At 39.6% G+C, this 23,157-nt stretch overlaps 1 protein-coding gene across 1 annotated transcript; it reads right to left on the reverse strand.

Annotated features, from left to right (window-relative positions):
* Positions 1-925: 925 nt before the first annotated feature.
* On the reverse strand, positions 926-22,683 carry nrbf2b (nuclear receptor binding factor 2b). The gene is made up of 4 exons (XM_039771180.1): positions 22,484-22,683; positions 20,904-20,988; positions 9,894-9,934; positions 926-3,009 (listed from the first exon to the last, which is right to left on the reverse strand). The coding sequence occupies exons 1-4, from the start codon at positions 22,511-22,513 to the stop codon at positions 2,314-2,316; spliced, it is 852 nt and encodes a 283-aa protein (XP_039627114.1). The 5' UTR covers positions 22,514-22,683; the 3' UTR covers positions 926-2,313.
* Positions 22,684-23,157: the final 474 nt, after the last annotated feature.

A 23,157-nucleotide genomic window follows, 5' to 3' on the forward strand; every position in this document is an offset into this window, starting at 1 on the left:
TTGTGACTTGAACCCAACTGAGATGCAGAATGAAGCAGTTCTTGTTTATAATCCTACTATTGTGTTCTGCAAAGAAGAAGGAGCTGCCATTCTGCTAGAGCAGGAGATCAAATTGTAAGAGGTGTTTAGTGATGATTACTGCTATTGAAGGGGTTGCAACCAAGTGTTTAGATGATGGGGGTCAATTACTTTTTCACATGGGAGATGGACAGTGTTGACTGGTGGAAATCGACAATGTGTGTTCGCCCGTCCCCGTGTTCACCAATAACGCTCCTCAAAATTCACTGTGCAGGCCGGGGTACAGAACGTTGGCTAAAAAATTAGCACACACAGAGAAGGGAACTGGAAATGTGGCGGCGTGTTTGTGTCTCCTTGTATGGACTTGTGTGGAATCCTGCAGGTGAGCCCACCCCTTTAACGGTACCACCCAGAGTGCCCTGCAGTTGCCGCAAACAGGAAGGAGTGAGGAACCCGCCCGTGTGAACGTTGTGCTTATTTGGTAGTGGTGGCGGTGAGTGAGTGAGCCGACTGGCTGCTCTCGAGTCGATGGAGGGAAGTCTTAGTGAATTCAGTCTGCCACTGACTACGCAATCTTACTGTTCTGGCTTTTAATGGCCTCTAAATGAGACATGGCGGTGAGGTGCTGCCTCACAATTTACGGTCACATGTTTGGCAGTATAACTGGCCGACTGTTCCCTCGCACCATTACAAGACACTCCAAACCAGTTCAATGCACTTTGGCAAAGCTCCTCCACATTTCCAAGATTGTGATAAACACAAGATGACACAAACACAGCAGGCTTCACTCATCACTACTGTCAGAAAACCTACAGAAAGTAATGGCTGCAAACCGTGTGCTCACGCAGGTCCCCTTTCGCCAACACTGCGTTTTGTCTAAAGAGTGGAGGCCATTCATTTGTAAAAGATGCAAAAACAGGACATTGGGGTGCAAATACTTTTCCCTAGCATTGACTGCAAATGATAAATGTCCTACTTACCACACAGTTTAATAAAACGTAATGATGGCTAAAAAGACTTCCGAAACTTTCAAATAAATGGTCTATTTTTTTTTTTTTTAAGATCATATGCATAATGCTAGCATTGTCCATTCATGCATCACTAAACCTGGAGATACATACATACATACATACTCATTGTTAATTTGTTTAGACAAATTCACACAAATCTTATATCAGTCAATAAAAAAAATCTTGATGCACCCTGATTACTTTGTTATGTAAACTGATCACTGAGACATAAAAAAACAAAAACAAAACATTGCTGATTTGGTTCCCTCATTATAGAACATAAATAAAAGCCAGCATACTGGCTCGAGAAGTTTGCATCACGTGAAAAGCATTCCAATATGTGGCACAAGTCCGTAAATCCAGGAGTACAAAATACGGTTAAAACCCTGAACAGAGTCCTTGTCGATTCCTCCTTTGAAGACAAAAGGCTCAGGTGATCAAATCGATTCCTGAAAAGTACGCAGCCAGAGTACGGCACCATTACACCAGGCCCTGTGTCGAGGAAGAATGGCCGTTTGACATCCGACGAGTTTCCTCAAGAGCCCACTGTGATTCTCGTCACAAGCATTCCAGCAACGCCTTTGATTCGGGAGTAAAAAGGATGGCTGGGGGAGTGAAAGTACACAAAAGCATTTCCACTTTTCAAAACTGTAAACATCGCTGCCGATGAGCAAAAATGAGCCCGGGTGACTCTAAGCAATTAAAATAAAAAAAGTGATGATGATAATCATGTAGAAAGACTAACAAACCAGAAGAGGAATAGAAAGTGTCTTTTAAACCTCTTCATTATTTTAATTACATTTTAGGAACTTTATGGTCACTTCTCAGGACAACAGACAAATTCCCAATTCAGTCATCATATGCAACTGAACCCTCGACAATGCCAGGGGACTCCCTGCGTTCTGAAAGGTGATCGAGATGCTGCACTCAGTGCTGATGTGGAATGGCAAGTCATTTCTTTGAGAAGCTCTCTTCGATGAGAGGGACTCATTTCTTTAATTCCCTTTGATTATGGAGACAGGCGTTCATATCAAAACTGAAGCAAAGGCACAACTATTGTGTATTCTTAGCCAAAGCATCTGGAGTACCTTGGAAGTGAAAACAGATGTAGTTAGTACTGGAAAAAAAACAAAACAACAAAAACTGCCTAACCAGTGGGCCATCTGTGCAGCCAACTGCCTGCGGGAGAGCGAAGCAGCTCTGCAGAACTTGTATCGGTTCACACGCGAGCCTGGCTAGCACTTTTCAGCGCACTCATCACCCAGCAGTCCTTTCCACATAAGCACTACACTTTCTCCCTGGCACTCTTCACCCGACTGTCCATTAGCTGTTGAAGTTCATTCTGTATGTCTTCTGGAAGCTCTAACACTGGAAGGTCATCCAGTGAGAAGGCCTGAGCAGGCATCTCCAAAGGAGGAAGACTGGGTATTGGAATGTCTTTTGCCTTCCTCTCCTCCGAGGGTTGTGGGAGACTCCACAACTCAGACTTTTCCACGAAGTCGGCATCAGCATAAGGTTCTCTCTCTAGCGGGGATTTCTTGAGCCTGGCGTTTTCTGCTTTTAGTCGTTTATTTTCTTGAGTTAGCTTCTCGTTTTCATCCAAGAGGAAGTCCACAAGCTTTTTTAGGTCATTAATGGCAGTCTCTTGTTCTTCCAGCCGTGTTTTGTCATCCTTGAGGTGTTTAGCTCCAGATGCACTTTCCACGGTTGTCCCTTTGTTCTTTAGAAGATACAGCCACGTGTCATACTCTCGGTCTAGTGGGCTGAATCTCTCCAGTGCAGAGTCTGGGGCTTGCTGTTCACTGGGGGCAGTCAAGGAAGGTTTCAGAGATGGCTGAGGAAGTGTGGTGGTCTCCCTGTTTGTCAGTGCAGCACTCTGATATACTCGGAGTTTCTCTCTTTTAGCTCGTTTCCACTTCTCTTCTATCAGTTTCTGCTGTTTCACGTGGCTATCCCTTTGCAATTCCAACGACAGACGAGCCTAGGAAAATAAATGGGAAATCATTTTAAAACAAAGGGCTAGGGGTTTTCATACAGAAAAAATAAAGTTTAAGCCCTCTGCAACTGATTGAATCAAACCATGTTGCATTACTCGATCATTCTCTTATACAAGTAACACAAAGACCAGGAGCTGCTAAAATGGCCATGCTGCAACTAGTAGTCCAGCTCCAAAAAAGATCTAATTCATTAAAATGTGCCGTTACAAAGTTTAACAGGGTGCACTTTATAAGAATGAACTCTACTAACAGCAATTGGTTTGGTTACTAAACCATGACAACTGATAAACTAGTATGTAAATTCCCCATTTTTAAGTGTCAGTCACAAGTCAGTATTTCATAAAGTGCAATTCAATTCAGCTAAAAAGAAATCTACTTTTAGACAGCCCAGTACCCACACAGAAACCAACAGCAACATCCATGTTAAAGGTTTGAGGCAACCAGCTGGTATCTCACATTTTTGTAGCATTATATTGTTGACAAATACATACGGAGCGATGGTGCTACAGTTTATCACACAAAAATGCAACTGTGCTGCTCATTACTGGAAGACATCAAAATGGAAGATGCACAAATGTTTAAGAGTGCTACAGCATGAATATCATATTTTGATATTTGAAGTCATTCTCTCAATACACAATGTGGTCTTGGATATTCGGAATGCAGCTTTTGTAAGGTTAGCTTGCACATTATGAAAAAAAGAGTACACACCAACTGGACAGCTAAGCAAGGCTCTAAGCTTTTATTAAATACTAGCAAAATACCCGCGCTTCGCAGCGGAGAAGTAGTGTGTCAGAGACATCACACACTACATGCACAGGTTTACCTTTCCCAGTCCTGCAAAGTCAGTTCACGTGAGCCGCTTGGAGTACATGCATCGAAGCTTCTCAGCTGTGCTTGTGCGATCTCGCGAAGTCCACGGCTTTATGTAATGTTAGCTCAGACCCACCACTTAAAAGTTCTTGTCGCACCTTTGCTGAGTTTGTGCCAAACACTGTTCTATCCCTGACCATCTCATCTTAGTTTGCATAAGCACAGTCCTTCACCAGCAATTTTAACTCCGTTACAAAGTGATGAAAAGTCTCATTTATACCCTGCGTCCTGTCATTAAACTTGTATCTCGTGAATATCGTATTCGTCGTAGGCATGACAAATGCCAGCGGCAGTCTGTCTATAAATTTTAATTTAAACTTAAGGTTTACACTGTGCTTTGTCTCCGCAGTAGCTGCACTTATGAATATGCTTGTATGTGGTCACTCGCTTCATAATCTTTTGCTCCCTTTTCAATTGTAAACACAGTCCTTCACCTGCGAGAATACTTCGCAGCAGCGTTTCTATTGGATAGCTGCTGACGGTGACTACAGTTTGTAATTCAGACATAGAACTTATGGCTGTTGGAATTCCTCCCTGGGCAAATAACATGGATATGAGATTACATCACCCTTAGTAATGTTTATACTCCTCCCTCAGCACATGGGGACTTAGCAATGGAAGTGATTCACTCTGTTACCAACCCTCTAATGTTGGCTCATTCTGACCCTGCAATTATATTATGTGGGGACTTCAACCATGTGACTTTGGAAGGAACTATGACAAACTACCATCAATTTGTGTCTTGTTCCACATTAGGAGATAACAAGCTGGACCTGCTCTATTCAAATAATACCTTAAAGTGTAATCTCCTGGCACCTTTAGACAGATCTAAACATAGCCTGATTTATCTTGTGTCCAGCTCAAAGCCTGTTATTTGACAGCAATCTGTTACCCCCAGAATAGTGAACTGGACCTTGGAGGCTGAAATGGCTCTGAATGACTGCTTACAAATGACAGACTGGGAAATAATGTGCAAGTCACATGGGGCTAATATCAAGGATTTAAGCAGTCCATTACAGACTATATTAACTTATGTGTTGACACAGTGGTACTCTCAACGACAGTGTGTTGCTTTCCAAACAAGCAGCCCTGGACTAATGAGGAGTTAAAAACTCTACTGAACAAAAAAGAGAGAGCATTCAACTATAGAGACAAAGAGGCTCTGAAGGACACACAATGAGTGCTTAAGAAAAACTCAAATGAAGGAAAGGATGCTAACAAAGGTAAACTGGAAAACAATCTCACTCAGAATAACAACATTAGATGTGTCTGGGATGGACTGGGCACATGTAAACAAAGTGAATGCCCTGAACCACTGCCACCTTCTTCCAATGACCAGTCCCCTCACACCATCCTTACTACATCAACAACTCCTACATCATCAAGTGAAGTTGACAGTGACAAGTCCACCTCTAACAATCAGTATGGGCTGACTATAAATAGCCAAGTTTCCATCCAGTTTTTTGCGACGTTTTGTTATCGACAAACAGAATATACGTAAAAAAAATGTGCGAAATTTGCTGTCTCCAGCCTGTTTCCATCCAACTGGCTTTTTATCGATAAAATGGTGTGCGTGATGACGTCATCCCCTCCAAAACGAACTGTCGCATAAGTTTTGTTGCATCGCGAAAAAAAATCTGCCCTTGAGCCGTTTCCATACATAATTTTGTGTATGTCGCAAATTATCTACCTTTTGTTTTCCACGTTACACCCCCTCCACTAAACAAAGAAATGGAGAGATTATTCAGACAGTTTTTTGAAATTTGCCAGCTTACTGTTATTTCAGTTTCACAAATAATTGGAATTGTACATAATATCTGAAGACGACAGCAGAATGAAGTAGTTGCTTGTCTGGTAGCCCTAGAGCTCGAAGAAAGTACCCCAGTGCGACGAAACCCACGGGTATGGGAGAGACGACGGAATAAGACCTTCTTGGAGGAGGTGGTGGGGAGACACTTCACAGAAAATCTCTGGCTGCAACATTTTAGAATGACACGGCCGACGTTTGAGATGTTGTGTGGATTCATCAGTCCTGATGTTGCCCATCACAGGTTGCCACCGACCACCGTTTCCAACCCAAAAGCGGATTGCCATTGCCATTTAAAAGCTGGCAACCTGCGCTGAGTATAGAGTAGTTGGAGAAACTTTCGGGGTTAGTAAAACTACCGTCCATCGATGTGTATATGTTGTGTGCACCACTATTAAAGAAAAATTAATGCAGCGTTATATCAGACTTCCGACTGTAGCGGAGGCCAATGAAATTGCATATCGCAATTCCTTGGTGCATCTTGTGCCACAGAATATGGTGCGCTGGATGGCACGCATGTGCCTATTCTTCCCCCGATGGAAGGCTACCGCGATTACATTAATCGCAAAGGATGGCCATCTATTGTTCTCCAGGCCCTTGTTAACGACAGGTGCATGATACGAGACATTTGCATTGGCACTCCTGGAAGTGCCCATGATGCAGCTGTGTTTGCAGCATCGGATCTGTACAGGTGAGCCTACCTTTCAACATCCCTTCTCAGTGCGATAACAACTGAATTAGTACTGTAACCGGCTTCCCTTAAGGTTTTTAATTAAAACTTAAATTTGAATACATACAAAATAAAAATTTGAATACATACAAAATAACGTTTAATCAAAAAAAAAAAAACTAAAGTTAATATTAATGAGAGAATTTCTCATATATGCTAAAGCATCTGCCATTTAATAATAAGAAAAAAATGTTTAGATAATGAAACACACAGTTTATTCAATATTTTGACTGGCACAGTAAACTACCTTTGCGGTTTTTGTATTATTTAGACATCCTGAGAGACACCCCCAGGCTACAGTTGATGTGGAGGGAGTTCAAGTACCCCTTTTAGTAGCAGGAGACCCAGCCTATCCGCTACTGCATTGGCTCATCACGAGAAATAACGAGTCTCTTCATTAGACCATGCAAACCGCTCCGCTATTCTCGTTTTGATTGCACGTGATGAAAATGTATCATGCGACACATTTATTTGCGTTAAAACCCTTTTTTTCTGACAAAAAGTGCTTCCAATGTAGTTTTTGAGTATCGATATGGAATTTATGCGCTAAAGTTAAACGGAAAAATATTATGTCGACATGTACAACATTTTATCGATAATTAGCATTTCCATCAGCTAAAATTTGAAGCGCTAAATATTTTTTTTTGCAAAAACTCCTGGTTACTGAAGACCAAGTTGGAGACAATGCAGTAAGCTACATGGAGTCAGTCTTCAAGTTATTAAGACCTATTCTGGCTAATGTTATTACAGCCTCTGTGACTTGCTCAGTTTATCTCTGGCTCCAAAAAGTTCCACTGCTGTGGAAAATAGCCTTCACAGTCCCTGATCCAAAGAAGGTAGGTGTCTCATTACCTAGAGAGGCTGGTCCTGGACTATAAGAGTTTTACTCTCCTAGACCACCTGGACCCACTGAAGTCTGCCTATTGGGCAGAGACAGGAGTGAAGGATGCAATTATCTATCTGTTCCACAAGGCTTAATCCTCAAACTGCTCCCAGATTTGTCTAGCTGAGAATATGTTTTTTTCTTCCTCCAGTGGCTTCAATACCATCCAAATACCCCTGTTAAGGGGTAAGCTCAGAGATATGCAGGTGAATGAGCCTATGGTGGTATGGACAATTGACTGTCTGTCTGGCAGACTCAAGGACTGTCTCTGATAAGGATGTAGGCAACACTGGAGTATCACAAGGAACAGTACCATCTCCTTTTCTCTGTACACCTCAGACTATAACACCAAGTCACTTCACTTGCAGAAATTCTCAGATAATTCTGTACTTAAGGAATGTAATAATAAGGGGCATAAGACAGAGTGGAGAAATTAGTTTCTTGGTGCAGAACGAATCATCTGTAACTTATATCAGCAAAACCAAGGAACTGGTTACTAGCACACACCAAAGAGTTTCTATGTCAAGTCCATATTCAACGAGAGCATGTAGAGCTGATCCACTCCTGTAAGTACTTGACAGTCCACATTAATGAGAGATTGGACTGGTTTTGGAACACAGAGGAACTACATAAGAAAGGGCAAAGCAGGCTCTTTTTCTTTAGGAGAATGCAGTCCATTAATGCGGTAAGGGACATCCTTCACATCTTCTAGAACTCTGATGGCCACCGAGATTTTCTACCATGTGGTGTGCTGGGGCCAGTTCAGTTATGGGATGCACTCTGGAACCCGTGAGAGTGGAGAGAATGAAAACAAATCCAAGTGCCATTATGAATAATGCTATACATCCATTCTCTTAACACACTAACATTGAGTACTTTCAGCCAATGAATGATTCAGAAGAAGTGTGTCAAGAAATGCTACTGGGGCTCGTTCATACAAACAGCAATACAGTTGCATAATACCTTACTATGACAGTAACTTCCATGTCAGACGTTCTCTTTCTTTTTAGTCATTCTGTTATGCTCAGACTACAGTGTGTATGTGCGAGTATATACAGTATTATATTCATTTATCTACCTATTTATTTAGTTAGGTATTTAATGAGCTTCTGTATAAAGCCAAGAATTCACCCAGAGGACAAAAACTTCACTCAGCTATGAAGAGGGGGAAACAAATCACTTCATTAGTTAAAAGTCAACAAAAAGTAAACTATCACAAATTGACTGGCTTTAGGGATGATCCCACGCATTGCCATAAACACTCAGCGCCCTCCCTGAAGAAAAGCTTGCAGTAGGGTTGCTCAAATACTCTCTGGAAGGTGTCTTTATTAGTCAAATTGGTATGGCCAGAGTATTTTAACAAGGCAGTGGGGATTAATAAAGAAACATGTTCCAAGAATAGGCAGATACAGACACACAAAATACAAACAGGAGAAAATAACATGAGGGCTGTGGGACAGGCAGAAGATAGCATCCCAAGATTCTTTTTTTATTTTATTTATTTATTTATTTTTAAAAGAAGTTGCCTAAAAAAGTAAAGCTCTTTTTGTAATTTTTGTTTAAAAGTGCTCTAAGGGAGAAGCAGCAGTGATGTCACATACCAGTAAGTGTGCACACCCAGCAACAGAAACCACTGTTTTGGCCCTGAAGAGTATTAAATCCAAACAAGGCAGATAAGAATTTCTCTTAACTTCCTAAATGAAAAGTTAAAGTACTTGGTAGCTGCTTTAAAATAAATGATGATACACATGTACCATTTGGCAATCTGTACCAAGAAGTCATCATATCTCCCACCCTTACTTGAATGCACACAATGTATTAATTTAAAAACGTGGTTAAATGTGCCATTATATGTTTCTTTTGTGATCAGAGGTTTCCCCATATAGCAAAGAAACTGTATAGAACCTTTAAGAGAATATAGGCCCCGACAACACCACCAAACAGCCCATTCACCAGATTAAAAGAAACAGGCGAAGGTGTAATAAAAGGGAAGCACTGAACAAACAGAAGTGGGCCTATCAGAACAGTAAGACTTCAGCAGCCTAGTGAGTGTAAGGGGAACTAAGCAGCAGACAGCTTGTGTGTTTTTTTTTTTTTCCCCAAACTTTTCTCCCTTGATTTCTAATTTATAAAAATAAGTGTTGATATCATGAGGCACTGATGCGTGCACATGTTTGGATGCAAAGCAAATAGTAAACTGATTAGTACTGTTACTGGCCTTCTAACACCAGGAGGATTCTCAGAGTTCTCCCCAAAATGTCTGCCTAGCTTTACTTCAGCCTTCCCTCACCACACTTAGAACAGATGGATTGGTTAATCAAAATTAATAACTTAAATGCATCGGGTAAATCAATAAAATGTCAAGAGTTCTGAAGAAGTTATACTTATAATGCAATATCATTCTATGGTAAGCTGAGTTTTCATTCTGTTGCATTTAAAACACCACTCCTAGTTAAAAACGCACATTTTTCTTAAAACACTGAACTCTATACTTGTGACATTTCCGTTACAGTGTAGGGCTGTTTGCTGAGATTTCTCCTTGCAATTATTGTGGCTTTTAGTTTTAAAGAATTACCTGCTCAGACTGTGTCAGCTTCATGGCATCACTGAGTAATTCTGCAAGGAAAAAATGAAATAAAACACAGGACTATTAAGAGAAAAAATAAATAAAAGATTACATAAGATATCAAACTACAAACAGTACTGAAAAGAAAAAAATGCAACATGCTTAAAGTCTAACAAAAAGGTGAAAAAGCAATATTTTTTTAGGTTTATATAGTCCAATGAATAGATGCATTCCCCCCTCCAATTAATTTAACTTCAATCCTCAATATAAAATTTATTTTTAATTCAGTTCTAAAAGTGAACACATTGGATTTTTCTTAGACAAATTTGATCAGCTGCTCACTAAAAAGATTACCAGATTTATGTTGGGAATGTAAACATTTAATTTGCTTAAAACATTGCCACGTCTGTTTTTGAAACAGGAAACCTTAACTTACAAAACACGGAAATTTGAACTAAAAGCGTTACAATTGTTTTCATGAAATGCCACTAAAATAAAAGATTTAATGTTAATTATGTGAAAGGATAAATTCACTTGGCTAAGACAAGCATTCTATGCATGGTGTTTTTGAAGACACAAACAAAATGCACACTCAGGAGGCATCTTAGTGTACTCAATCTTTAAAATATAATTAACATACTGCATAATATATTTTTTCAAGAGCTGAAATGCTTTTTCAGAAGGCACATAAAATCTGCTAAAACACTAGTAATGCTAGTGTTATCAGAATCAAGAGCATGCCGTGCAGTTGCGGCTTTGCAGCTCCCAAGTTTTTCATGCATCTGTGCAATGGAGCAGTAAATCATTATTGCTTCTAATTAATTTACTGTCTACTTAGCTGACATTTTTCCTTTTCTTATTTTGCGATCAGAAAATTACAAATATTTCTTATAAATCTCACACTAATGTATCTTTAAATGATTTACTTTGTCATTTTCTTTTTATTTATGTTTTAGGTGGAGTTCTCTCTTTTGGTTGTATCTAAAAACTGACGACAATGACAAGCAGAGTAGATACCAGTGCAAACAACATAGTATGCTAGATGCTAAAGGGTAAATCTATTAGTTAATATTGACTCCGATAACCAGAAAATAAAAAAATAATAAAAAAAGAACTCTCACAGATCCAAAATGAAATTTTGCCCTTCATTTAGTGACAATTTAGCATAATCAGTTTTCATTTCTAGATTGATACCAAAAACAAATAACATAGAGGGAAGAAATCTAATTCAAAGAAGAAATTGGTTGGGACAAACTCTGCAGCCACAGGGGCCCTCAGCACCACTGCACTGGTCCACGTGGTTCAGCTGAACTTTTTGGTGTTGGTATTTTAACCTGCAGTGGAACATGTGAAACCATGTTTAGCAAAACTGAAACCCCCCAAGTCTACATACTTCAACTAACATCTGTTCGTTGACTACATAATGGTGAATTATCACATAGGGACTGAAACTTAAAAATTAAAAATACTCCTTTCAATCAGATGTTGTGCTTTAGTTAAGCAAACTTAGGTGCCAATTTTGAAGCATAGTAAAGAAAAAAAAAAATGTTTCGTTTACATAAATCAGCAAGCAAATTTTTACAGAAATCCTCATCATTTACTACTGTATACCCCCTTCCACCTGCAAAAAAAAAGTTTAAAAACCGAATTAGACAGCAAATAAAAACAATATCTTAATACAATATATTAAAAACAAAACAGGGAAAAATGTATTTTCCTAGTAAAGATCATGAATATTACTTATTTGACATCTTTATCCATCTTTATGTTTTATATATATATTGGAGAGAAGGAATTATATTGTGCATTCAAGAGACTAAATTGAAGGGGAGTAAGGCCAAGTGGATTGGAAGTGGATTCAAATTGTTCTATCATGGTGTGGATGGGAGGATAAATGGAGTAGGGGTTATTCTGAAGGAACAGTATGTCAAGAGTGTTTTGGAGGTGAAAAGAGGGTCAGGCAGAGATTATGAATTATTTAATGATTATGAAGCTGGAAATTGGAGGTGTGATGATGAATGTTGTTAGTGCATATGCACCGTAAGTTGGCTGTGCAATGGGTGAGAAAGAAGATTTTTGGAGCGAGCTGGATGAAGAGATGAACAGTGTACCCAAGGGACAGAAAGTGGTGACTGAAGCGGATTTCAATGGACATGTTGGTGAAGGGAACAGTGGAGACGAGGAGGTGATGGGTAGGTATGGTGTCAAGGAGAGGAATGAAGAAGGTCAGAGGATAGTGGATTTTGCCAAAAGGATGGACATGGCTGTGGTGAATACATATTTTAAGAAGAGGGAGGAACATAGGGTTACATACAAGAGTGGAGGAAGATGCACACAAGTAGATTACATCCTATGCAGAAGAGTTGATCTGAAGGAGATAGAAGACTGCAAAGTGGTGGCAGGGGAAAGTGTAGTTAAGCAGCATAGGATGGTGGTCTGTAGGATGATGTTGGAGATCAAGAAGAGGAAGAGAGTGAGGGCAGAGCCAAGGATCAAATGGTGGAAGTTGAAAAAGGAAGACTGCAAGGTTGAGTTTAAGCAGGAGGTGAGGCAGGCACTGGGTGGCAATGAAGAGTTACCAGACAGCTGATGTAGTAAGGGTGACAGCAAGAAGGGTGCTTGGCGTGACATCTGAAAAGAGGAAGGAGGAAAAGGAAACCTGGTAGTTGAATGAGGTCAGTGGAATGGTGAGGATGCAAGGAGTAGAGTTGGCGAAGGTGGAGGAGTTTAAATACTTGGGATCAACAGTACAGAGTAATGGAGATTGTGGAGGAGAGGTGAAAAACGAGTGCAGGCAGGGTGGAATGGGTGGAGAAGAGTGTCAGGACTGTGACAGATGGGTATCAGCAAGAGTGAAAGGGAAGGTCTACAGGGCGGTAGCGAGACCAGCTATGTTATATGGGTTGGAGACGGTGGCACTGACCAGAAAGCAGGAAACAGAGCTGGAGGTGGCAGAGTTAAAGATGCTAAGATTTGCACTGGGTGTGACGAGGATGGATAAGATTAGAAATGAGTACATTAGAGGGTCAGCTCAAGTTGGACATTTGGGAGACAAAGTCACAAAGAGGTGAGATTGCGTTGGTTTGGACATGCGCAGAGGAGAGATGCTGGGTATATTGGGAGAAGGATGCTAAGGATAGAGCTGCCAGAGAAAAGGAAAAGAGGAAGGCCTAAGCAAAGGTTTATGGATGTGGTGAGAGAGGACATGCAGGTGATGGGTGTAACAGAACAAGATGCAGAGGACAGAAAGATATGGGAGAAGATGATCCACTGTGGCAACCAGTAACGGAAGCAGCTGAAAGAATATAGATATATTGGCATCATGCGGCTATAGGAACCTGAAGTCAATGAAACAGTGACTGTGACAACATGTGCTATTCATCTGTGCGATCTACAAATTAAATGATCACAGGCAGTTTTGTTTTTTTTTAAAAAGGTTCAGACAGCTGCTTTTATTAACATTTCTTATATATTTTTCAAAATAAAAGTCGGAGGATTCTGGTAAACAGGCAAGACGTTAAAACTACTCTCATGATGTGGATCATGTCCTAAAATTGGCACAATTCGAATCTGTTAAAATATACAGAAACATACAGTAAATGCCTTGTGTTTAAAAAAGTGATATTTATTGTGACAAGCTGTACGCTTAGTCAAACGAAGGCACCTCTTGCATTTCAGCTGCTTTATGACAATGGACTACATATTTCTTGTTATGCAAGCATACAATATTAGCAGAACAAGATTGCAGAAATAACTCTTGGTCAGGAAGCAGGCACTGTGGTTGTGGACAGTTGGACATGCTTAGAAAAAATGAGAGGAAATGACTTGACTGGATTTATAGATTATGAATTTCCCCTGCTGTTTTTATTTAAAAGTGCGTTGTAGCTGCCTGCAGTATCACATGAATCTTTACAAACCATACACAGATTACCGAAAGACAATGAATAATTATACCTTAAAAGCTAATTGTTGCAGAATAGTTATATAAATCGAGGGTTTCCGATCATGAATGACTGTTAACTAACATTAAACTATGTTAGAAAATTGAAGTAAATGCTGCTGTAATATTACACATATCATGCTCCATTTTCTAGTAGTGTTGCTCTAAGCTTCGCACACATCCCTCATTCCAAACTGAACACTCATGAGACGGTCTTTACAATCTAACCAGGTTTTTTCACTATTTCATCGTAGTGCTGGCAACCCGTCAAAAATAAATCCTAATTCTTACTTCTGCCCTAAAATCATGTAATTCTCTGTTTTCTCGATTCTCTTTTAATACAAGTGTCACTCTGTGGTACCATTAAACACGTTCTCTTTCCATTCAAGGGTTCTTATCAGTGGTGGTAACAAGAGATTACTTTGCTGGAGCAATTGTGAAATTCAGGGTGGTACTGTGGCGCAGTTAAACCGGTGTCAAATTAGGCGATGTTTTTGTTGTGGGGCATGTCAGATTTGCAGACACTGATCTTGTTAAACCATGTCAAATTACACAACTGAAAGAAAAAAAAAAAAAACACACATGCCATGTCACATTTACCAATTAAGCTTTGATCTTCAAGCATTCCTGCTCTCCCCCTTTTCTGATAGCCAGCAGCATGTTGCTTGATGGAACGACGATTTACAGTAGGTTAACCAACAATCTTAGCCTTTTTAATCATTAACCCCCACTTTGTTAGGGTATGTAAAAAACAAGGCATCAAACAGACAAGCTTCTTGTCTGCTTGTGAGGTTCAAAACGTGTTCCTTATTCCATGTTTCAACATTCTAAGAACTTAATTCCAGATGAGAATTCATTGGTTCATTTGTCAGCTCTCCTGTGTTCACAACATGTCCCTGTGATTAACAAATGAAACCTGTTTGATTTTATCCTAGCCATTTGCAGACATAGGCATATTATATTAAACAATATGCTTCACAAGGGTGTCAAAAAATGGGGTAAATACAATACAATGCAGTAGATAAAGTATCTATCTATTAATCCCAAGGGGAAATTCACTACACAGAACAGAACACAAGTAATCCTCAATACAATACAATAGTGGAAAAGAAATACAGAGAAGAATTCAACAGTAGAGGATATCACATAATAGGATTTAGATTTGTTCAGAGTCCTATGTGCACACACTTTATTAAATTTACCGTTTCTGTTCATTAATTGAAACAAATACTGCTTAAAAACAACAGTAACATTTTTTGAAGTCTTCCCCTTCTTTTTCAGATGTCACAGCTTTAATATATTTGAGAATAATTAAGTATGATGAGGATTACTGTTAATAGTCATAAAACATCTTAGGATTATTATATTATAATTCCTGTAAAAAGCCTTTGTTGTGTAGCTTTCAAAATGCCTCACAAACTTATAACTGATCATATTTGTTTTATTATTTATGCCTATGTACTAAACCAGAATTTGCCACTGAACTAGACAATATCTACTCCTTACTGGAGGCTTCATTGCAATCATTTGTGTACTATCCAAAATATGCATCTTTTCACTAAGGTTTGCACATTTTAGTTGCTACACTAATGCACATTATTTTGATTTGAAAAACTATTGAAAGTCACAAATGTGTTTGCTGGTTCAATTTTAGTTAATTGTGTTTTAGTTGAAATGTTATCTGCTTGTCTCGGTTATTTTGTGCTTCAGTTAAAGCATCAAATCGTATTTTTAGAGATTTGTCCTGTGCACCACGATTTCACAAATGTCATGGTAATGTGGAAGATTTGAATTACTAGCTAAATAAATTTTACTTCGGAATGAACATATGTAACAATTCACACTTACTGCAGCCATGATAGACACTTGCATCCAACAATCCCAAATTAGATAAACTGGTTATAAAGCTTTTGGCCTTGAAAACGTATCTTCTCCCTCAAATCATAGTCGGGTATCTCTCTCCTTCATTTATGTGTTTGTGTGTGTTCTCTTGCATACTACCATTGGTACATTTACCACAGGTTGAAAAATACAGGATTAGATTAAGGTCTGCTGAAAATTCTTTCATATAGCATTTTTTTTCTCCCAGAATACACTAGTTGCAGAGTAAAGCTAGGATACTGATTGGACTAATTTTAGTAAACAATACAGTATTTGAGTAATATATTTTAAAAAGGAGATAACACACGCTGCTGTTGACTGTCACTCTAAATATATTGCTTGCGTATAGTACTAGCCTGTAAGCATGCCAAATGGTACACTCTTTGAATATTTCCTCAGAAATAAGATACAGCCAAACCCAGCCACAGGGGATGCACAAACCAGTGTTGTTTCTTCGTGCCGGTCCCAAGCCCGGATAAATGGGGAGGGTTACGTCAGGAAGGGCATCCGGTGTAAAATTTTGTCAAATCAATATGCGGACAACAATACAAATTTCCATACCGAATTGATTGAGCCCCGGGTTAAAAACGACCGCCACCAGTACTGTTAGCCAACAGGGTGCTGGCGGAAATTGGGCTACTGTTGGTCAGAGAAGAAGCAGAAGAAGGGGGTCGGGGGGGTTGAACGTGTCCGGAGGCAGGAGGAGAGGAGGAAAGTAAATAGAGTGGAAAAGAGGGTAGGAACTTTGAATGTTGGCGGTATGACTGGTAAGGGGAGAGGTTGATATATTGTGCGTGCAAGAGACTAAATGGAAGGGGAGTAAGGCCAGGTGGCTTGGAGGTGGATTCAAAATTGTTCTATCATGGTGTGGATGAGAGGAGAAATGGGGTAGGAGTTATTCTGAAGGAACAGTATGTCAAGAGTGTTTTAGAGGTGAAAAGAGTGTCAGGCAGAGTAATGATTATGAAGCTGGAAATTGGAGGTGTGATGATGAATGTTGTTAGTGCATATGCACCATAAGTTGGGTGTGCAATGGGTGAGAAAGAAGATTTTTGGAGTGAGTTGGATGAAGTGATGAACAGTGTACCCAAGGGACAGAAAGTGGTGACTGGAGCGGATTTCAATGGGCATGTTGGTGAAGGGAACTGTGGAGATGAGGAGGTGATGGGTAGGTATGGTGTCAAGGAGAGGAATGAAGAAGGTCAGAGGATAGTGGATTTTGCCAAAAGGATGGACATGGCTGTGATGAATACGTATTTTAAGAAGAGGGAGGAACATAGGGTTACATACAAGAGTGGAGGAAGATGCACACAAGTAGATTACATCCTATGCAGAAGAGTTGATCTGAAAGAGATTAAAGACTGCAAAGTGGTGGCAGGGGAAAGTGTAGTTAAGCAGCATGTGATGGTGGTCTGTAGGATAACGTTGGAGAAGAGGAAGAGAGTGAGGGCAAAGCCAAGGATCAAATGGTGGAAGTTGAAAAAGGAAGACTGCAAGGTTGAGTTTAGGGAGGAGGTGAGACAGGCAATGGGGGGCAGTGAAGAGTTACCAGACAGCTGGGAAACTGCAGCAGATGTAGTAAGGGTGACAGCAAGAAAGGTGGTTGGTGTGACATCTGGAAAGAGGAAGGAGGAAAAGGAAACCTGGTGGTGGAATGAGGAAATACAGGAGGGTATACAGAGGAAGAGGATGGCAAAGAAGAAGTGGGATAGTCAGAGAAGTGCAGAAAGTAGACAAGAGTACAAGGAGATAAGGCGCAAGGTGAACAGAGAGGTGGCGAAGGCTAAAGAAAAGGCGTATGATGAGGTGTATGAGACGTTGGACACTAAGGAGGGATAAAAGGACCAGTATCGATTGGCTAGACAGAGGGCCGGGCTGGGAAAGATGTGCAGCAGGTTAGGGTAATAAAGGATAAAGATGGAAACGTACTCACAAGTGAGGAGAGTGTGTGGAGTAGATGGAAAGAGTACTTTGAGAGGCTGGGAGAGATGCTGGGTATATTGGGAGAAGGATGCCAAGGATAGATATGCCAGGGAAAAGGAAAAGAGGAAGGCCTAAGCGAAGGTTTATGGATGTGGTAAGAGAGGACATGCAGGTGATGGGTGTAACAGAACGAGATGCACAGGACAGAAAGATATGGAAGATGATCCACTGTGACAACCCCTAACAGGAGCAGCCAAAAGAAGAAAACAGATACAGCCAAAGTATGCAGTTCAATCAAGAGATACATTTTATTTTCTTGACTTCAAGTTAAATATGCTATCCCCTTTAGGGAAGTTGTTTGCGCTTGCTCCAGTAATTTTCATGGATGTATATTAAGGCACAAACAAGGCTTGGAAAATATTGATTTTGGTAACCTAACTACTGTATTCCTATCACCTTCAGATTATTATGCTTTCTTTTCCAAGGCTGTGATCTAGTAAATGAACTGACATGATTTGCAGGAGTGGTCCTTACATTCAGGATTAGAATTAAGGTTTCCAAACCTGAGGTAATTTTCCCCTCTCAGAAGAGTAGTTAACATAAAGCAACTACAGTTACGTGGAGAAGCTTATGTACCCAAGGTATTGTTTATGAGTGAGAGTAGAGCCAATTGCGAGACCATGATCATTATTGATCCTGACAGAGGCAGGTAACTATAACTAACTAAATCCGAGAATAATTGGTCAAATTTACTTCCCTGTGTGCATCTATGGTTATAAACTTTGTGTAGCTACCAAAAGAATATGAGAGTGAGTGGAAGCATCTGACATACAGTTCATAAGGAATTTCTAATCACATTCATTATGACAGAGCATGAACTTTGACAATTCTTGATTTCCTTCAAGTAGCCCATTGAGTATGCTCAGTCTTCTGAAGAAGATGCTGGAAATAGCCCCAAAAAGGGCACTAATACACTGTCAGACACACTCATTTCAATAGGGTAAATTTACAATTACCAATAATCCACACTTGCATGTATTAGTATAAGACAGAAAGAGAGAGAGACAATAAGAACTCTGCATCATAGGTTAAAGAAAAAAAAAAAAAAAAATCAGATTGTTTTTTCTAAACAAACATAGAAATTAAAACAATTTGAATCATGTGGAAAGGCAAAATGTTTACATTTATGAAAGCAGTGTACCTTGAACAGTTTAGCCATAAAAATCTATTGTGCTATATAAATAAATGTTGTCTTTCATCATACTAAATATTAGTATATGAGACTGGTATGTGCACATTTTAATTTTATTAACAAGAAAAACTCCTAGTGGGCACCATGTTATGAACCCGAAATGCTCATCACTAAGATTACTTGGTCAAAAAGGCAAGAAGAGTAGGAGGCACATGTTGTTTAACAGCTTATCAGTGTGGCGTCAGACAGAAATACTTCCAACTGTATTTTTATTTATCAGAATGTTCTTAACAGAGAAATTAAAACTGTTTAAGGCAATAACTAATTTACATAAACACGTAAAAAAATGAAATCACAATGATGAAAAACACAGCATTCAACTCAACTACACTATTTTATTTACTGTACGTGTGTGTGAGATTTTATTTTTGGATAAGATTGGACTGAACAGTGGTGGTATCAGCACGCAAATATGAAGAAACAAGATCATTTGTGAAAATTAAAAATTAATGACAAAGAGTTAAGAGTGTTATCAGTCAGAAATAACATTTCAGGTACTGACCCTTCATCAGGAAGCCCACAGCTGCTGAAATAATGTATTGCTAGCTTTGTTTTTATCTTTCATGTCGAGTTTGCCTATTTTAACTTTTACAGAGTACGTTTTTGATGTGCTGGACAACTTATCGTGTTGTTACTTTATAAGAATTATTATACGGAGACTTTCTAAAGTATTTATCCCTATTGTAAGAAGTAGTTTTGTAGGAAGTACTTTTTACATTTACTTTAAATAATCCACCCATTAATTTTCTAACCTCCTTATCCAGTTCAGAGATACTGAAAACTAATACTGGTATTTGTTTTTATTTAAAAATGAATAAAAGTACTTTCACATTGTCATTGCTATTCATCATTTATGCTCTACATTTTAGAAAATATACCACAAGGCATTTAATTATGCACACTGAATTCAAAGGAACAACTAGATGTGAAACAGAAGACAGTTTGCATACAAGTTAGATAGTATTAAACACTAGGATACCTCTACAAAAAAATTAAAGACATTCATTGCCAACAAAAGCATTTTATCCAAGATTCAAGACTCAAGACACCATGGTTAGGAGGTGCCACAAGGTAGCATTCAGCTTTGTTGGGAGTGTGGTTTTCTAGCAGCTGGAATGGACATGTAGAAATCCAAGACCTGACATTGGCTACAGGCTCACTGTATCATCCATCCATTATCCAACCCACTATATCCTAACTACAGGGTCACAGGGGGTCTGCTGGAGCCAATCCCAGCCAACACAGGGCGCAAGGCAGGAAACAAACCCTGGGCAGGGCGCCAGCTCACCACAGGGCGCACACACCCACCAAGCACACACTAGGGACAATTTAGAATCTGCAAAATGGTGCATTAGACCTGCCTGCATGTGTTTGGACTGTGGGAGGAAACCGGAGCACCCAGAGGAAACCCACGCAGACACGGGGAGAACATGCAAACTCCATGCAGGAAGGACCAGGTAAGCGAACCCGGGTCTCCTAATTGCGAGGCAGCAGCGCTACCCACTGCACCACCGTATCATCAGGATTACAGTGGTAAATGGCAAAATGTTAGTGTAAAGCAACATATGTATGTTGCGATAATGTTGAACATAACCTATGTCTAATGTCAGGCACAGGATTGTTATGCCTGGGCATTTCAGGCATGCAAGAAACAGAATCTATATATGTAAGCATAAATACAATGTTAATATATTTTAAACTTAAACCACAATCTTAATTTTGTAGTTTTCTTACACTGTCAGTGCCTAAAATTTGAAATCTGGTTTACTATTTCAAAAAAATCATGCATCAACACAAGCTACCACTAGTAATTTTTTTTAAATTAATATCAAAATACTGAAATTAATTAAAATGCAGAGGGTGTTTCATATGACAGGTAAGCTATACTGTAAGACACTGAATTCATATGCCGATTTCTCACTATTCTGTTAAAAATAACAGGTTATGCCTACCATTAAGAATTTTATACAGCCTACTAGAAGACTAAATTAATAACATGCATTTCACCCAATAATGGACTAACCAGCAGCTTTTCCATGGCAGGAGATTGCTTCCTCATATCTCCCTACAGCCACCAAGCGATCTGCTTTTCTGCTCTGCTGATGAGCCTGAAGGAAAAGGAAAAAAACAAAAAACAAAAAAGTCAGCGAGTCATTCTCCAAAAAGTACTTCTGGTATTTAAAAATACAATGAATAAATAACTAAAGAGCAAAACACATTAAAATGTGTCTGAGAAAAGACTGCAGATCCATTAGCTATGCACCATCAAAGTTATGAACTACAGGTGACACACACGCTCAGACGTCAGAATAAAGAGCATAATGGGAAAGGTGCTATAAAAATAAAATGTATTACTATGTTAAACTAATGACAGACTACTAATTGACAAAAAATGACAAATTCAATTGTATAATAATTCTCACAGATTAGGTCATTTAATGTCATGTTATCTTTAAGGAAGAAATTCCAAGACCTAACCTATTATGCAACCCCTCTCCCCACCCCAACTTTAAACAGAAAAGGATAATAAATGTGTCTCGGAGCTCCAACAAATTCAATCAAGAACAAAACAAGGGCATAGACCGGCCATAGGTAAGAAAACAGTAAGATAAAAAGCACACTGCAACTCAAAATTTAGAACCAACAATTAACTTGAAATTGCATCCTTGGGCTGCAAGTTACAAACAGATTACTGGATGAAATGGGGTAACCAAGAAATCATCACACGGAATGCTACTGGGAACTGAAGGAGGATTTATGCACTGCAATGTGGCAGGGTTACTTTCTAACCCTTTGCATCATGATAGGATATATTATTATTTATGCAATGTTTTCAGAAAAAGAAAATCCTCTGGGAGCCAAACAGTTCAATAGCACCTGATCTGTTAATGATTTTCTCAAGAGAGGTCTATATTGCCAGGAAAGTTTCACAAGTAAATCCATCAGACCTAATGGTTAATAGCCAAATGCAATGTTTGGAAAACCCTATATTTCTAAATGTGTTAAATCTTAGCTCATGAAAAGACATTTTACACCGAGTAACCACTGTTTGAGACACACCTACATGTTAAGGAAAAAAAGCCTGCTTCTCCAAAAAGACGGTATTATACCTATTGTCTGAGAAATTTCAATATGCAGACTGGTGACTTTTTCATGACAATGTAACACGCCACACATGCACGCGCCTTAACTTTTAAATGGTGTACTTTAAGGACGCGTATTAACATTTAAAAAAATCCAAAGTAGTTTACTGTCCAGCAATCCAATGGTGTATGTGAAACACCCAAAAGAAAAAAAACGGTTACTAGGAGGTTATTTTGAATTATTTCATAAGAAAATACAGGCCAGCCACAATAATAAAGTTACGAACAACAAAGCCGGTAAACTGCCAGTGCTATCGCAAACTGTCAGGTACTCAGCCGCAAGTCAGGATCTCCCAATGGTCCCAGAAAGAAGCCAGTGCTGCCTCTCTGAGCCAGCAGGACTTGAGACCACTCGCAAGAAAGTGCTGTTTATGTTGACTCAAATAGCCAGGTCTTTGTTTTCGCTTAAACACCAACGATGCATTGAGAGGCGGTGCAACTGACAAATATCCAAACTTACGAGATTGAGAGGACTTTCCATCACCTCCATTGGTACAAGTGTATCCTTCTGGTTTGACAGCTACATGAGAGGAGCCAAAGTGTGCTTCGTAACCTTTCATCAGTTCGAACAAACATCAAACCGGTACGTTAACCTTTAGCGACGTCGAACCGAACGGATTAATATTGCCAAATACACACAACACAACCACTTCCCACTCTCCGCCCCCTTTCCCGACGCAAACGACGTCGTTACGCAAAAGGACGCAGCCGCGTGATGACGTCACACGCGCTGTGCTACTTCTCGAATGACCTCGCGAGAATACGTGACAACCGCCGGTCTTCTGGTGGAAAGCGTCTGTACTGTAGACCAGAGATAAAATTAGATCGTGCTGTTAAAAATAGCGCTTTATCTCACGCTACTAGACCAACAACTTTTAACAACTGTGTTCCACAAATGTCTTGCGCCGGATCAAATAGGAAATCCGCGTATATCTGCCTACGACTCAATAGACGTTCGGTATAACTGCAAATGTGCATTTTTCTGGACTGTCTTAGGACTTGGGTGACAGACGTCCCGCGTTTTCCGTTTTCAGTCAGTGCATTCCGTTTAATACTGAAATATAACATGTCCCGTATTGAAAAGGCTTGCCCGTCTGACAACAGGTACGAAACTTCAAAGGAGACCCAAGCCAC

This window comes from Polypterus senegalus, chromosome 1 (genome assembly GCF_016835505.1).
Source record: "Polypterus senegalus isolate Bchr_013 chromosome 1, ASM1683550v1, whole genome shotgun sequence".
NCBI lineage: Eukaryota > Metazoa > Chordata > Cladistia > Polypteriformes > Polypteridae > Polypterus > Polypterus senegalus.